The following is an 18,080-nucleotide window of genomic DNA, read 5'->3' as shown; positions in this document are numbered from 1 at the left end:
CCGCCCGAGCGCCCGGGCCCCGGGCCCCTCAAGGACGCCGGCCCCGGCGAGCATCCCCGGCTCGTGCAGGTGGCGGAGGAAGAGGAGCTGCTGCGGGAGATGGAGGAGCTGCGCTCGGAGAACGACTATCTCAAGGTGAGCTGCCGGCTCGGCGCCGGGCCTGGTGCGGGCGCGACCCTCCGCCTCCTCCCGCCGTCGTCCTGGCTCGCACGCCTCGGGCGTTGGGAACTTGATCCCGAACTTCTGGAAGGAGCAGCAAGACCTGTGGGTCTCCGCCGGTTCTCAGCCCGCTTGGCTTCTCGTGCCTCGTGTCCTGCCTTTTACTCTGGTTGACCTGCTGGGGGCGAGGTGGCCGTAATTTGGAGGCGTCGGCTCCCCCTCCGCGCTGGGCACGTGCTGCTCACCTGTGGGACAGGTTGTCCGTAGCTCGGGAGCCTTGACCGGCCACGTGCAGGATGTGTGTGTGGGGGGGGGCTGTCGACGCGCCGCCAATTCTCCTGCAATTTCAGGAAGAGCTGCGGCCCCTCGGTGACTCTGGCCCCGACCGCACAGGCACCGGGTACCCTGCCGTTTTCGGGGATAAACCTTAAGTCCAGGAGGAGTCCCTTGAGTGTGGTGTGGGTAGAGGGACAGCCGTGTTCCTCCTGCTGGTCCGCTGCAAGTGTCCGCGAGTGTCAGGCGTGGCCACGCCAGCACTTTCTAAGGATTCGCAGCCTCTGCCGCACCGTCTCCGAGTGTTTTCCGGCAGGGCCTGCTGGCAGGGGCCTCTTAGTCTTGTTGGCATTGGAGTGCTTCGTCTGACATCTTTTCTCCGTGGAAGAGGGCTGGCACTGTAGAGCAGAGGGTACAGGATGCTGGGGGTGGGGGGTGGGTGAGGGGTGTCAAGACAATCTGGGTGACTTGAGAGAAATAAAGGAAGGTTATAGTGATTAACTTATTGTAATCCTCAGGTTAGTAAATAATACCAGTGGTACAAATGTATTCCTGTTTTTGTGAAGATCTTAATGAATATCCGCCCAAGCCAGCAGGGTGGCCTTGCTTTTTCAAGTGGGTTGTGTGATTTGAGCTGTTTTCTTAGCAACTGATGAACCTACCTAGTTGAGGCCCAGATTTTGGGCAGTGGGACAGAGGACTGAGCTTGTAGGGTGAATGGTGGTGAAGTGTGCAGTTCAGACTGCAATCAGAGCACATTAACTGCTGGGTTGGCCTAAACCTAAACCTCTTATCAGGAGCTGCTCTGACCAGCTGAGCCAGGTAGTGGTTTTTATCTTGTGCAAGGAGGTAACCGTGAGGCAGAGAAAGTGAGGGGATAGAAGAGAGCAGATTGGTACTGGAGCCAGATGTTGCTAACAGTACATTTGCTTTTGTCACCTATGCTTATGTAATAGCAGAGTGAAATTCAAAGGCGTTGAAGAGAAAGAGCAACTATGTTGTGTTTAGTTCTATCATGAAAGCAGCACTTTTGTAAATCCTCAACAAATGTAAACTCCCTGAGGGTGAGAAAAGTAATCTTGTTGTTTTTGTAGCCTGAGTTCTAAACATAATCCCTGTCCGGCAGGGTTTCTGATTGAATGGTGTTTATCCAAATGCTGTGCCAACACAGAACTGAGTTTCTTTAAAGAACTGTTTCTCACTGCATCTTTGACTTTAGGGCGGGCAGTCCGGCATCATTTCAAAGTTCATTCTTGGGTGACTGCTTGTTTGCTTTATCTTTTCACATTGTTAGATTCTTGGTGAACGTTTGGCCCTGGGATCTGATCTAGTATGTTTGACGTTTCAGTGGATCATCACAACAAGGGGGTGTTATTGCTGCTGTGATATCATTACTCCCATTTTATGGACAGGGATGCTGAGAACCAAAACAACTTCAGTGACTTGTCTCAGGCTGTGCGGCTTACTAGCAGCATCTATTTTCCCTGTCCCAGAGCCTATGCCCTTTTTGCTGCGCGAGGCTGCATCCCAGTTTCCAGCAAGGCTGCTTTTCTGAGAGTACACTGCTTCAGCATTGTTTTATTAGCGCAAGATGTTCCCAGCGCTCAGTTTTTTGAGGAGACCTCTGCTTTCTTTTCAGGTGAAAAGGCCATGAGAACACCTCTCCACTAGTTTGTGTATGGATGGGCGTATGAATCCCACCATTTAATTTGTGGGAAATGTTCAGTTGCCATTTCTTGTGGAGAAGATGTCACCTCCGTCCCCTCACTACACCCGAGTCTGCTCTCAGGCCTTCCTCTGACAGCAGGAGAGAGAATGGGGTGGAGCAGGTCTGAAGAAGGCTAACAAACCAGAATGCTTGCGTATATGTGTGGGATGTACATGCCTGGTCACTCAATAGCTTAAATTACAGTGGCGTAATTCCGGAAAGAAATACAAGGATTTCTGTGGACTTGGGTGCAGAGCAGCAGTGACCTCACGGGTAGAGGTAGTAGTCATGCCTTTACACATGGTGTTTAGAGTATACCTGTTATAAATCAGAACTTCCCCCTATTTTTTTTTGAGTCAGAGTCTTGCTCTGTGACCCAGGCTGAGTAGAGTGCAATGGCTTGGATCGTAGCTCACCGCAGTCTCAACCTCCTGGCTCAAGTGATCTCCCACCTCGGTCTCTTTAAGTGCTGGGATTATAAGCGTGAGCCACCACACCTGGTCCAGTGAACTTTTTTACGAGGGCAGATGAAAGTATATCCTTGACTTGCTGCTTTCTTAGGGAATGCTGCACAGAACTCTCATGATTAGATATAACATCCATCTATTCAGATGTTATCTAACAAGAAGAGACTTGGCCCACAAATTTTACGTTGATATGTTCTGGAAGATTGAGAGTAAGTGCTGTCACCATTGCTATACAAGACTGTCACAGTTTCTGAGCTAGAATGACCAGAGTCTAACTGAGCAGAAAAATAAGGCCAAGAAAACCATAGCAGGATGTCTTATTGATCAGGAAATTGAAGTGGAATTCTTTTGATTCGGGGCCAGACAGCTGTATTTTTAGAAATAGCAACTGTCAACAGAGAAGTGCACGCCTTCTGCTGTGCTGTGTGTGGTGTGAATTGGACTGTCCCTGACTGCCTCCTGTCCCCTCTCCACCTCATCAAAGGGCATCAGGGTGACTAGGTGAAAAATGCAAGGTGACTCAATCCAGGTAGCTGCTTTATGCATGAAAACACAGACAGAAAAGCACTTTTGTTGTCCTTTGATCTCTGATGAACTCAAATATACTTGGAAATATTCAGAAATTAAGGTGAGCGGTTGAGTTTAGTTATCCAGAGGCCTTTGCTTGTTTCCCATCTAAAACCTAGGCACTTTTCTTACTGCCGAGGACTCCAACAAAATTCTGGTGTGTTTCTTCCCTGCCAGGCTGCCAGGACTGTGTTTTGCTCGAGTGCTCTGAGACAATCAGACAAGCCGAGGTGCTCATTGTCAACATATTAATTATGTTCTCTGTTTCCACAGGCTTTTCAGGAGGATTTAATCACTTGTGAATGCTTTTAGCATCCACAACCCAGCCCTCTCCTGCCCCCAAGTAGTGTCCTCTCACCATCCTGCGGGGGAGGGGAGGGGTGTTGGGGGATGGGAAGGGTTGTTTTTGTGGTGGTTGTTTTTTGCTCTGCTTCTCAGTTATTTCATAAGAATTATTTTTGGTTAGAAGAAAGCAAGTCAGTGCTAGCTACAAGGGCAGATACAATCGGCTTCTTGAAGAGGACTAATTTCCTAAGGGAAATATCGAGGTTTGGTTTTATAGGTTGCAGTGTCTCACCACTGATCCAACCTTCTCATCCTGTTTCTCACTGGGGATAGTCTTTTAAGTTTCGAGTGGTGACCTGGTTTGTGACATTTGGCTGCCTGCATGCCTGACGCTCAGTGTCCTGGAAGGGGGAAACTGCACCTCCTTCCTTCTCCTGCCTCTTTTTCCTTTGGAAAGGCTGACATGGACAGCATTCCCTATTCTCTCCCGATATCCCGCTTTCCACACCCATTCTTTTTTTTTTTTTTGAGTTGGAGTCTCACTCTGTCACCCAAACTGGAGGGCAGTGGCACGTTCCTGGCCACCGCAACCTCGACCTGCTGGGCTCCGGTGATCCTTCCGCCTCAGCCTTCCAAGGAGCTGGAACTACAGACGTGCGCTACCACGCCCGGCTAATTTTTGATTTATCATAGAGATGAGGTCTCACCAAGCCCAGGTGGGTCTTGAACCCTCGGACTCCGGCAATCCACTCGCCTCTGCCTCCCAAAGTGCTGGGATTACAGGCTGAGTCACCGAGCCCGGCCCGCACCCATTCTTTATTCATCCCATGAAAGAGCGGCTGTAATCATTTTAGGTGGCAAGCTAGCAGCAGCTGCTGGCTGGACTACCACCTGGCAAAAACCACAAGAGCAGCCCTCGAGCAACCCTGCACCTCCTTAGCCTCAGTTGGGACTCTCAGGGAACATTTTCATTGTCCGGAGGGAAATGAAGTGGATTATTCGTATATTACAAAAGACAATAATTTCTGTCTGCAACTCCCAGAAGATGGACTTATTGCAACAGTAACCAGAAGACTGCTCCTCCTTTCCATGTTGGGTCCATTTAAAGAAGATTTCTTAAAATAGAAATAGTTAGTGATTTGGGGTGGTTTAAAAGAGATTAAGGTTTGAATATAGTTGCCAGTATGATCGAGAGCTTTCATCATTTATACTGAGACCATGGATTTGGTTTTTATTATATATTTATGGATAAAACTATACTCTTAGAGGTTGTAATTTACACATTTAATTTTAATCTTGGCTTTCTCTGGTGTACACATGGCACCTCATTATTCCTCTAATTTGACATCTATAATGAGGCTTGATTTGTCATCTGTAGGCAAAGGGAAGTTGTCAGATAGCTTCACACTACTTCAAGATTTCACTTTATATAAAAGATATTTGATTAAAACTAGATTTGCTTTTCAATGAGATAATTATCTAACATTTAAGTATGCCTGATGTCAATTCAATATAGAATCGTTGACTGAGGACAGTTTTTTTTCTTATTATGTTCTGTGTCTAAAAAGACAACAGTAGTTTTCCACTTATATTTACTCTGACTAAATATGCCTGCCTGAAACATTACATATTCTGCTTGATTTGGTTTTCTTGAACATTTAAATGGCAGACATCTTTAAGTTTCTGCAGTACACTATTTTCTAAAGTGGAGCATGCCATCAGAAAATTAATGTAATGTTGGTTTGAAAATCACTATCCATCATGACCCTAATTCGAATAATCATAGTTTTTGCTTTTCAGATGGCTACTACCAGCTTACAAGGTTTATAATTTGCTTCTATTGTAACTTCGTTTCACTGAACCTGAAAATTGCTTTTTTTCTGGGCTCTCTGGAAAGAGTTGAAACACTGGTCTTGGTCCTATCTCTGCAACAGACCAGTGGCAGGAAGCCATTAAAACTTTTAGAATCTCAATTTCCTCATTTTAAAAACGAGAGTATTAATATCTTTGCTGCACATTGCAGTGTTTTCCTGAGAACCAGTTGCCCTAATGGATATTCTTGTGCATTGACAATTGTCCAGCTCTAAATGTTAGGCTGCTTTTATTGGTTTGCAGTGGTAATGGGCTTTTAAAAGTACAGTTGAAAGTCTGTTATTGTTTCATTTGTCCAGGTATTTACTGGAAGTGTGTACTTGGAAACAGACAGCTAGAGTTTGTAGCCTGGCTTCAGTTTACTGGATGTGAGGCTTTAGATGTGTATAACTAGTGTCTTGGTTTCTTGGTACATAAAATGGGGGTAATATGTTCCTGACAGTGTTAATGTAAGGCAATAAGGAGGGTAAAGTACTTAGTAAATGATGTCTTCAGTTCTATAAATTTAGATAAAATATGAGTTATAAAAGCAATGATTTAAATACATGCAATTATGATCTCCATAATTTTCTTTTCGGTGCAACTAATATTGGTGATTATTTATGCCTAAAGAATTGGCTGTTTACATCTGGCCTGCTCGATGATGTGGAGGTGTGGGTTCATTCAGCCCTTAAACAATTTTTGCAGCCTGTAATGGTTGTTTACATGTCTGTATAATGATGCAGCATTTAATATTAGTGTGGATGAGGGTCTTCCTGTTGCAGTCTGAAAATTGGAGATATTTTTATTCCTGGAAGCTGTATTGTACCTCTACTTATGGCTTTATCGCATTTTAAAAGCTTTTGTCTGAATTACAGATGATTCCAGGCATTAATGACTTTGGCTTTTGTAGGCAAGCTTTTTGGAAGGAAAAGCAATCACAAATAATTTTTTTTTTTTTTTTTTGAGTTGGAGTCTCACTCTGTCACCCAGGCTGGAGTGCAGTTGCCGCTCCCGGCCACTGCAGCCTCTACCTGCTGGGCTCCAGTGATCCTTTCGCTAATTTTTTTTGATTTATTGTAGAGATGAGGTCTCACCAAGTTGCCCAGGGGGGTCTCAAACCTTTAGGCTCAGGCAATTCACTCACCTCGGCCTCCCAAAGTGCTGGGATTACACACTGAGCCTCCGAGCCCAGCCTAAAAGATGACAAACACTTTCTTTTTTTTTTTGAGTTGGAAGTTCACTCTGTCACCCAGACTGGAGTGCAGTGGCCGCTCCCAGCCACCACAGCCTCGACCTGCTGGGTTCTGGCGATCCTTCTATCTCAGCCTTCCAAGTAACTGGAACTACAGGTGCACGTTACCATGCCCAGCTAATTTTTTGGTTTATTGTAGAGATGAGGTCTTGCCAAGTTGCCCAGGCAGGTCTTGAACCCGTGGGCTCAGGCAGTCCACTCACCTTGGCCTCCCAAGGCACGGGATTACAGACTGAGCCACAGAGCCTGGCTGCAAATAATTCTTTTCATGAACAGAATGGCCAGGTACACATGTGCTTGTATTGATTGAGTGTTATGCATTTTGTAATTCTTGCTTGTATTGGACTATTTCTTATTAATAACCCAATGAAACAATTACCTTGTAACTGTAATCAGGAACAAGTGTTGAGATTAGGCTCTTTCTCAAAGTCTGATCCATTAGATTCATGGATGGAATGTTAGGGAAACTTGATCTTGACTTTTGAAGATTCAGGACTAACTTTCTACTTTCTCTCAAAAGAATAACAACTACAAGGCCCACTTTAAAGCTTCCAGTCTGCACTTGACCTCCTCCACATGGCATCAGCCAGGGGCACAGCACCTATGGAGTGTCAGCAAAACCTTGGTGTTGGGATCAGGCATCGGGGACAACCTCCTCTTTGCTGAAGGTCGGCAAGCACCTCCCTAAGAGAGCTCTGTTCTCTGAAGAGCCTAAACTGCCTGCTCTGTTCATGTGTGTTCAACTGACCAACTTTTATGCTCGATCCAAGAACTTCCCATCCCAGCAAAGTTTTCTGCCAGGAACAAAATGTAAAGGGATCAATCTCCATGAAGGAAAAAAGAAATGGAACTTGGTTATACATCACAACACTTTCAAACTTTAGACTAATTTTTCTTTATAGACACATTAGAGCATCATATGTGTGTGTGTATGTACATATACATGAACAGAGTAGATGTTCCACCTCTGTCCACCATACACATACATCCATCCATACACACACACACACACACACACACACACACACACACAATTTTTAGAGAGGGTCTTGCTCTGTCATTCAGGCTGGAGTACTGTGGTACAGTCATAGCTTACTGTAACTCCTGGGCTCAAGCGATCCTCTTGCCTCAGCCTTCCCAAGTAGCTAGGACTACAGGTATGTACCACCATGCCTGGCTAATACTTTTTATTTTTTTAGAAATTTAGGGTCTTGCTCTGTTGCCCAGGCTAGTCTTGGACTCCTGGCCTCTAGCGATCCTTCTGCCTCAGCCTTCAAAGTGCTGGGATTACGGGCATGAGCCACTGAGCCCTGCCTAGAACATCTTGTATTTTAAATGTCATTTTCACCGTTGGTATAGAAATTCTGTAAGAACACTTAGAAGCTGAGAAGAAAAGCATTTTCTTCATTTGACGACTGGAAGTTGGTGAAGCTTTCTTTAAATCTGTTCTCCTTGGTAGTCCATTGAATTAGGCTCACTTGAGTCATGGCCAGTTGAGTAGCTCATTCTCTTGATTAGGAGAGTATGCAGAGGGAACCTGAGCTGGGTGGGGAAATGTGCTCTTCCTATAGACCACTGTATACAGTTGGTGTTGACTGGAGAATTGTCTTCACCCCATTTTATGCCAACCCATGTTTTCCCACAAGGATTCCCAATTTATTTGTTGTACTTCTCACTCATAATCTTATCTAGGATAAATTCATCTTTAGATTTACTTCTGTTCAATTTTTTTGTCTACCTGAGACTCTGATGTTGAGACACTCTTGTCCTCTGTTGTTAGTAAATCCCTGGTTTTAAGAACAAAGGCCGGATTAGTGAGAGTGGTGAGAATCCAGGAACAAACTGAATAGCAAGATTGTATATCAAACTGAATATCAAGAACTGACAATTTAGGGTGTCCAAGTTTGGGAGAGTTCTTTTCTTGAGCCTCAATATTAACTGAATAAAAAAATGGGAACGACTGAGTGCATTCTATGTTGGAGGCATTGAAACTCAATTATCAAACGAATCAGAGAAATCCCTAGGATTTTAAAAAAATCTCCCTCTTCCCAAATATTCCTTTTTAAAAATCTTTTATGGTTGGGCTCGGTGGCTCAGCCTGTAATCAATTCCAGCACTTTGGGAGGCCGAGACCAGTGGATTGCCTGAGCCCGCGGGTTCGGGACCCACCCGGCCAACTTGGTGAGACCTCGTCTCTACAATAAATCAGAAATTAGCTGGACGTGGTAATGCGTGCCTGTAGTTCCGGCTACTTGGAAGGCTGAAGCGGAAGAATCGCCAGAGCCCAGCAGGTCGAGGCTGTGGTGGCCCGGAGTGTGCCACTCCACTCCAGTCTGGGTGACAGAGTGAGACTCCAACTCAAAAAAAAAAAAAAAAAATCTTTGATAATACTTAATGTATGCCTTGCAGACAAACCTTCTCCCTTCTGAAGCTGTTTTTAGTGTAGGTTACAGACAATAAATAGGAAAAGACACAGATAACTTGAGATGGTGATCAGAGATGGAACAGTAGAGCGAGCAAGAGACTAGAGACTGGGTTGCTGACGGAGGGGGAGTGGGGAAGGCCTTGGTGGCTTCCAAATCTTGGTCATGGAATGAACTCTGCAAAGACCTGTGGGGGAGGGGATGCATTTTCCGGAGGGGGAATAGCAGGTGAGGCCAGGAAGCCCGAATGAGCCTGTCTCAGCGTGAGACCAGCAGTAGGCTGCAGGGGGTGTGGCCTGGAGGCCCTGGGGGACTGAAAGAAAGGTAGTCCCTGGAGGGTTTGAGTAGCTGTGATCTACATTGTAAAAGGATCATTCTGCTGGGCAGGGAATGGACCTTAGGAGGATTATGGAGCTGGGAGTCTGCAGGCGCCCTTCTGTCTGTACTGACATCTGCTTGCAGCTCCGTTCCTCCCTGGGATGGAGGCTTGGATCAGAGTGCCAGTGCCAGGCCTGGAGAAAGTGGGCCACCGAGCTGAGCACTGCTGATGGATTGGCTGTGGGAGGGACGGGGAGGAGAAGGACCAGGGGTGACTCTTTGGGTCTTCTGAATTCAGAGTTTCAAGGGGACAGCAAAGAATGGAGGTGTGAGAAATAAAGGACAAGGAAATGAGGGAAACAGACCCAATGTATATTTGAACAAATGGAAAGTGCTTTATTTCTAGGTAGTTGTTTAGTCAATGCTGAGATTTGTGTTGTGGAACAGGATTTCCTGGACATTTGCAGACATGTTCTAATTCCAGGGCCATTAATAGTGATTATCCCACTGAAGTTTCTGTTCTTTCAAAGGCAGGGATTGTCTGATACATTTTTTTTTTTTTATTGGAGTCTCACTCTGTCGCCCAGGCTGGAGTATAGTGGCACACTCAGGGCCACCCCAGGATTGACCTGTTGGGCTCCAGTGATCCTTCCACCTCAGCCTTTCAAGGAGCTGGAACTATAGGCATGTGCTGACACTCCCAGCTAATTTTTGATTTATTGTAGAGATGAGGTCAAGTTGCTCAGGCTGGTCTCGAACCCGCGGACTCAGGCAATTCACATGCCTAGGCCTTCCAAAGTGCTGGGATTACAGGTAGAGCCACGGAGCCTAGCCTGTCTGATTCATCTTAATGCCTAGGTTGTGCCTTGGAGGTACAGGTTTAGGTCAATGTTTGAATCTAAAGGCTTAATTATCTGCAGAGTTGATTTTATTTATGATTATGTAAGGAACTGGTGTGAGTGCGATACGTTCTGAGGTCTGCACAAATAATCCAGGTTGGTTTTTAGTTTGTGGATCCATAAGATTTGAACAGGCATCCATGTGAGAATGTTTCAAGGCCCCTTTGCCATGTTACACAGGTGTGGCCCTGAGCTGATGGATAACGTTAATTACCTGCCAGGTAATTAACATTCAGTATTGAGGAGTGGGGCTGGAGGAGAGACACCATCTTGCTTTGATGTCCGTGGCTCATAAGTCTGCTCTGTCTGGTTTGCATAGGATGAGTTAGATGAACTCCGTGCTGAGATGGAAGAGATGAGAGACAGTTACTTAGAGGAAGATGTTTACCAGCTGCAGGAACTTCGGCGGGAGCTGGACCGCGCTAATAAAAACTGCCGAATCCTGCAGTACCGTCTCCGGAAAGCTGAGCAGAAAAGCCTGAAAGTGGCTGAGACGGGTCAGGTGGACGGTGAGCTGATCCGGAGCCTGGAACAGGACTTGAAGGTGAGCGTGAGTGCTCGGGGGTACAGGCATACCCAGAAGACTGTTTGAACCCGGTTGCCAACTGAGTCTAACTCGAGACCCCGCAGGTGTCTTGTGTTCTTTTCCTGCTTATTTCAGTCTCAATAGATTCAGCATAAACAGTCTTGATTTACTTTATGGCTTATAGAATATATGTAGTTGTATGACTTTGACAACCTATGATTTAAATCTGTCATATTACGAACTTAAATACATCATAGTACTGCATCTACAGTATTAAAGAATTAACGCCTGCCAGTCTGACCGTTGAATACAAATTGTACAGAAACTTTGAAAGATCTGAAAAAAAATTTTTTTTGAGTTGGGATCTTACTCTGTCGCTGAAGCTGCAGTGCAATGGCACGATCATGGCTTACCACAGTCTCCAGTTCTTGGACTCAACCTGTCCTCCTGCCTCAGCCTCCCGAGTAGCTGGGACTATGGGCCTGTGCCACCACACCTAGCTAATTTTTATTTTTATTTTTGTAGAGCTGGGGTCTCAAACTCCTGGGCTCAAGCAGTCCTCCTGCCTTGGCCTCCCAAAGTGCTGAGATTATAGGCATGAGCCACTGTGCCCAGCCTGAAATCTTTTTGCAAACAAATCTATTGATTATCAGTTTAGAAAAGGACTACTTTTAAAAAGTTAACCATATCGCCAAATGTTTCTGTTGTTATTTAGGTTTCTAGGATGTAGAAAACACAAAATTCCCAAGTGAGATTTGTGTAGTGATAATTTGACTGAAGAAAAAGGATCATAACTAATTGTCTAAAGTATCTTTGAGAATCAGTGATAGAAGTGAGATGAGGTGAAGAAATCCCAGACTTTATACCATTTGCTGTTTCTGTGAGCAGCAAAGCTTCTCTCATGACCTGCTTATCAAATCATTTATCTAGATAAATTATGCATAACGTCCTCCTTATTACAGGAGTACTTGGGAAATCTCATCTAGCCTTTCAGTATGACAACAGGAAACGAATCTTTGTAATTCTACCAGCTGTAAACAACTAACAGAATGTCATTCATTGTGATAAAGGGTGATTTATATTTCTCTTACAGAGTCTCTTTCCTCATTTGCTTTTTGGAAGTAAAAATGTTTAACTGCTTTGAACATTTAGACATTTTACCACACCAGAGCCACAGTAGACAATTTAAAACTGGATTACAACTACTGCATACAGAATTATTTTATTTTTTTGGGAGGCAGGTTCAGTATTACTGTAGGGAACAGAAATGTTTATTATCAGTGTTTTTAATTTCTTACTTAAATGAGCGTGTCTGTGGATGACTGGCATTCTTGATGGTATTCTAGGAAGGAGTTAGGGGTACCCAAAGGGGCTTTTCAAATCAAGTTAAACTATCTTCTCCCTCATATTGTTCCTTTTTTTTGAGTTGAAGTCTCACTCTGTCACACAGACTGGAGTGCAGTGGCCACTCCCAGCCACCACAGCCTCGACCTGCTGGGCTCGGCGATCCTTCCGCCTCAGCCTTCCAAGTAGCTGGAACTACAGGCGCGCGCTACCATGCCCAGCTAATTTTTTTGATTTATTGTAGATGAGGTCTTGCCAAGTTGCCCAGGCGGGTCTCGAACCCGTGGGCTCAGGCAATCCACTCACCTCGGTCTCCCAAAGCGCGGGATCACAGGCTGAGCCACTGAGCCCGGCCATATTGTTCCTTTTATTAATTTCATTTCATTTTACTAATACCCTCCTTTAAAAATAAATCTGCTGGCCAGGCTTGGTGGCTCAGCCTGTATTCCCAGCACTTTGGGAGGCCGAAGTGAGTGGATTGCCTGAGCCCGTGAGTTTGAGACTAGCCTGGGCAACTTGGCGAGGCCTTGTCTCTACAATAAATAAAAAATGAGCCAGGCATGGTAGCGCACCTGTAGTTCCAGCTCCTTGGAAGGTTGAGGCGGAAGGATCACGGAAGCCCAGCAGGTTGATGCTGGGGTCGCCGTGAGTGTGTGCCACAGCACTCCAGCCTGGGCGACAGAGTGAGACTCTGACTCAAAAAAAGAAAATCTGCTAAATATTGCCAGGGTCTTTGCTATTTGGCATAATATCATATTACATAATGATCTGGCCTCTGACAATGTCTGAACGTTGTCTGTACACAAAAGGCCTCATATCCTGACAGTCATCTCTGTGGGTCGATGCAGGTAGCCAAAGATGTATCTGTCAGATTGCACCATGAACTTGAGACGGTGGAGGAAAAGCGCGCTAAAGCTGAAGATGAAAACGAAACTCTCCGACAGCAGATGATCGAAGTGGAAATATCCAAACAGACCCTCCAGAATGAGCTGGAGAGACTGAAGGAGGTAACCCAGAAATACAGGCATGTCCCCCTTGGGTTTAGTGGGGAGGAACTTGGAACTCCAAATGTCCCCTTCTTTGTGGTCTAAAACTGGGATTGGCAAACCATGTCCCTTGTGTTTGGCTTGAGAGCTAAGAATGTTTTTTACATTTTTTTTTCCCTGCCATTGTGAACAAACAAACAAAAAACCCCATCAAAATAGTCCCCCGCAATAGCAAAGAAAACTATGGAATGAATACTGTGCATTAGTTGTAAAGCCTAACATATTTACTATTTGGCCCTTTACAGAAAAGTCTTGTTGAGCCCTGATCTATCGCTATTTTTTATAATTTCCACTCAGATGAGCTGATCATTAATTCCTTCAATATGTCCAAATGGGACCTATTATTATTAGAATACAGAATTAAGCGGTAGCTTTTTCCTCAAGAGTCTTCTCCAATGAGCTGGAAAGTATGTTATGATTGTCTATTAAAGCTGTGTAAATAGATAATGAATGTGTGCTACCTATATGTATTTTGTAGCCAGTATTATCTAAATACAGACTTTTTAAATTTAGGAATTGTTCGGGCAAAGTGGTCTAGAAAATGAATACATATATTATATATATATATATTTCATTTGCATACAGCAATGCAAATACTGTTTTGCTATTGCTTTCCATTATAAGATTAAAACTGATATCTTCTTTGAAAATATCATCAATATCGAAGAAATTAAAAACCATTTCAAAGGCTTTAAGATGATGGTTAAAGCTGGCATGTTACCTGTACCTGCTAGCAGCTCCTTTTTTCTTTGGAGAAGTCTCTTGATTCACCCCATCCATCCGACTGCCCAACTGCCACCATGTCATTTCAGGCCCTGAGGATGAAGTTAGGCTCATGCAGTACAGGCCTTGCTCTCAAGGTGCCTACTGTTCAGTCTGGTACATGGATAGCAAAGCAAACAGATGACAACAAAGTTCCTCTCGTTGCCCCCCTCCCTCAGCCCCCTCCCTCAGCCCACAGCCACCTCATCCTCCCTGCTCTTTCTACGCTTGCCCTTGGCCAGAGTGGCCAGAAGGTTCTTTCTCCAGGTGCTCACACTGCCTGCAGCTCACCCCTTTATCCCTTTCAGGTCTTTGCTGAGGTTTATTCAGCATTCCCCACCCCATGACACTCGATGAAAGTTGTCCCCCTCTTCACCCTGGCCAGCCCTGTTCACCTTCTCCTCTGACATATTATGGAAGTTATTTGTATATTGTGACCACTTACCTGACAATGCTGTGTGTTTTCTTTGTCGTTCACCCATCTTCTCCTTCACTGATGACCCTCTGGAATGTGAGTTCCGAGGGTCAGGGAAAGGATTTTGTCGTCTGGTTTATTGTGGGCCTCTGTGCCTGTAATGGTGCCAGCACATGGCTGGTGAGGGAATGAATGAAGTGGGGGACAGCATAGAGCTGTGGTGATCGGCGCTTGCTTGTACGGTGTCTCCCAAGAGGTTACATTCTGAGGACTGGATTTCACCATGGGTGGCCTGGCCTCTTAATTTACACTTGCATTTGCCCCTAGGACTTGAGGAATTTGTCCTTTAATTGAGGATCTTTTGCCTCTGAGATTACAATTGCTGGTATATGACTCCCCCCCCTTTTCCTCTGGACTACCTTTGCTCAAAGGTTGGCAGTAATGATTTCCTTTGAACCTGACCTTGTGGGTATAGAAAACCATTTACATTTGAATCTTGAGCAACACAGGGATTAGGGGTGCTGACCCCCAGTGCAGTAAAAAATCTGCATATAGCTGGGTACAGTGACAAAGGCCTGCTGTCCTAGCTATTTGGGAGACTGAAGCAGGAGGATTGCTTTCACCCAGGAGTTCACCAGCCTGTGCAATTTAGCAAGATCCTATCTAAAAAAAAAAAAAGAGAGAGAGAAAGAAAAAGTAAATATGCATGTAACTTGACTTCCTAAAAACTGTAACTTCTGCCAGGTGCAGTGGCTCATACCTGTAATCCCAGCACTTTGGGAGGCGGAGATGAGAGAATTGCCTGCGTCCAGAGGTTCGAACTAGCCTGGGCAACTTGGCGTGACCTTGTCTCTACAATAAATAAAAAAATTAGCCGGGCTTGGTGGCGTGTACATGTAGTTCCAGCTACTTGGAAGGCTGAGGTAGAAGGACTGCTTGAGCCCAGCAGGTCGAGGCTGCGGTGGCCACTGCACTCCAGCCTGGGTGACAGTGAGATTCTGACTAAAAACAGCAACAGCAACAGCAACAACAAAAAACCTCCTAATAGCCTACTGGTTAGATCTGCTAACTATTGTCAGGGACAATAGTTGACTGCTGTTGACTGGAAGCCTGATGGATAACATAATTGAGCAATCCCTGTTTGCTGATAATGTAAACAGTCAATTAATACGTTTTTTATGTTATATGTATTATATGCACTACTGTTATAATAAAGTAAGCTAGATGAAAGAATGTTATTAAGAAAATCTTAGAAGATATATTTATTGTTCATTAAGTGGAAGTGGATCATCGTAAAGGTCTTTATCACCTGCACTTTGAGTAGACGGAGGAGGAGGAGGAGTTGGTCTTGCTGCTTCAGGGGTGGCAGAGGTGGAAGGAAGTCCACATGCAGGTGAACCTGAGTGGTTCAACCTTGGTGTTGTTCAAGAGTTGACTGTAGAATTGTATCTTCTACCATTTTATAGTGCATATGCATGCATACATACAAAATACATAATACACACGTGTGTATATAAAATGTATATGCATATATAAGTGTATATTTTAAGCAAAGAAAGGTGCTTTTGCAGACATTTAAAGAGATTTGTGTAGGACTTGGCATCTCTTTGGATGAAAGAAATGATTACTGTTGCTTTTGACATTGAAAAGCAAGGCCAGGGGGCGGTGAGGATCTTCAGAGAGCCTGAAGATGGCCTAGGGTGGGTGTGAGGAGAGAAGGTGGAGGGATCAGCCCCTCCCCTTTATGAGTTAGAGTTACTCAGAGGGGTTGCTCAGTTGGGGTGAAGTATTTTACTTCCAGAGTTGCAGTCAGGCTGATGGGACCGCATGTGTATACCAAACTTTTAAGCGAATTGCGACTCAGGAGGGTTAGGTGCTGGGGGATTACATGGGAAGCAGAGCGTGATGGAACCTCGTGCATGATACAGGGGTCAAAAGTGGTAGAGGAGCTACTTATTGGAAAATGCCAGCTATTGTCTCTGTGAATTGGCTCTTCTTACAAAAGCCAGACCAGATATATGATGCGTTTTGCTGTTGGGTTTTGATGTTCACCTCTAAGGTTTTGTAAATGGATGTGTGGCATCCTGAAATGGTCAAGGACATTTCTTGTATCATGTGTGTCTGAGTAATAGAAGTCGTTCCAGATATATGTGTAATACTCCTTCAACATACTCCCTGGCCTCGGGACAACGAAACAGGGCATCTCCATGCCTCTTCCTCTCTTGAGCCATGCTGCCTTCTCTCTCTCTCTCTCTCTCTCTTTTTTGAGTTGGACTCTCACTCTGTCACCTAGGCTGAAGTGCAGCAGCACACTCATGGCCACTGCAGCTTTGATCTGCTGGGTTCAAGAGATCCTTCTGCCTCAGCCTTTCAAGTAGCCAGAACTGCAGGCGCACGCTACCATGCCTGGCTAATTTTTTTTTTTTTTTAATTTATTGTAGAAATGAGGTCTTGCCAAGTTGTTCAGGCTGTTCTCAAACCCGTGGGCTCAGGTAGTCCCTTCACCTCGGCCTCCCAAAGTGCTGGGATTACAGGTTTAAACCACTGCGCCCGGCCCTCCCTTCTGTCTTAAGCTCCAGACTGTTTCCAGCTGTTGGTGGTCATCTCCAGGACGAATGCAGACTGTGTCCAGAGCAAACTCATCAACCCTCACCAACCCTCACCCCAACCTGCAGGTTTTCTGTCTCTCCTATTTGTGTTGTGGTACCTCTTTTCCTTTACTCCCCAAAGCTGATGATGGAAATTATCCGGGAACTCCTAGCTCCCTTCTTCAGTTGCTTGCCAAGGGCTGTAGGTTCTGCTCTTCTGTCTTTGCGGTCTTCAAACATGTCTTTCTTACTGATACGTGATATAACATGGATGGACCTTGAAAATATGCAAAGTAAAAGAAGCCAGAGCTATTGCATGATTCTGCTGGTGGGAAATAAACAGAATAGGTCATTTCATTCCGACAGAAAACAGGTTAGTGTTTCTAAGGGCTGCGAGAAGGGGCCTGACTGCTTCATGGGTAGGATGTTTGCTTTTGGGATTTCGTGAATGTTTTGAAATTAGATAGAGGTGGTGACTGTACAACATTGTGGACGTACTCAATGCCATTGAATTGTACACTTGAAAATGGTTAATTTTATGTTATGTGATGTTAACCTCAATTTAAAAATCTTTCTTTTGCTATTCTGTCTTTTACGTATTCTCTACCCCACAAACATTTGAGGGCTGACAGCGTGGGCTGACCATGTGGTTGTAGATACGCACTGTTTCTAGTTCTTCCTTTTTCTCTTCTCTCTAATACATCTAAAAATTCTGCCTTTGTCACTCCCTGCTTAAACAGACTTGCCTGGGCACCACTTGTCTACCTCTTTAGCACGGATGACCTTACCACCTGGCCCATTTCTAACTCCTCCCTGTTTCCCACCCCAAGGCTGTAAACTCTGCCCGGGGGGGGGGGGGGGGGGATATGGAAAGGCAGGTCATTAGGATAAGTAGGGGCTATCCCTCTGGTCACCTTTAAACTACTGGAGTCTTGGAAAAGTCACTTTCCCCGTCAATAAAGAGAGCTGATCTGGCTGGGCTCAGTGGCTCAGCCTGTAATTCCTGCACTTTGGGAGACCGAGGTGAGTGGATTGTCTGAGCCCTCGGATTCGAGACCCGCCTGGGCAACTTGGTGAGGCCTTATCTCTACAATAAATCAAAAATTAGCCGGGCGTGATAGCATGCCCCTGTAGTTCCAGCTACTTGGAAGGCTGAGGCAGAAGAATTGCCAGAGCCCAGCAGGTTGAGGCTGC

At 45.1% G+C, this 18,080-nt stretch overlaps 1 protein-coding gene across 2 annotated transcripts in view; it reads left to right on the top strand.

Annotated features, from left to right (window-relative positions):
* The first annotated feature begins 6 nt into the window (after positions 1-6).
* The window catches only part of MTCL1 (microtubule crosslinking factor 1), a 132,035-nt gene continuing 113,961 nt past the window's right edge, over positions 7-18,080 (top strand). For both annotated transcript variants that reach the window (XM_021707995.1, XM_021707994.1), the window contains exons 1-3: positions 7-135; positions 10,525-10,749; positions 12,924-13,082. In XM_021707995.1, coding sequence (XP_021563670.1) covers positions 100-135; positions 10,525-10,749; positions 12,924-13,082 — 420 coding nt within the window. In that variant the 5' untranslated portion in view covers positions 7-99. The remainder of the gene's footprint in view (positions 136-10,524; positions 10,750-12,923; positions 13,083-18,080) is intronic.

Source organism: Carlito syrichta, unplaced genomic scaffold (assembly GCF_000164805.1).
Source record: "Carlito syrichta isolate Samal-C Ts95f unplaced genomic scaffold, Tarsius_syrichta-2.0.1 Scaffold130373, whole genome shotgun sequence".
NCBI lineage: Eukaryota > Metazoa > Chordata > Mammalia > Primates > Tarsiidae > Carlito > Carlito syrichta.
This window is presented reverse-complemented; position numbering and strand designations above follow the sequence as displayed.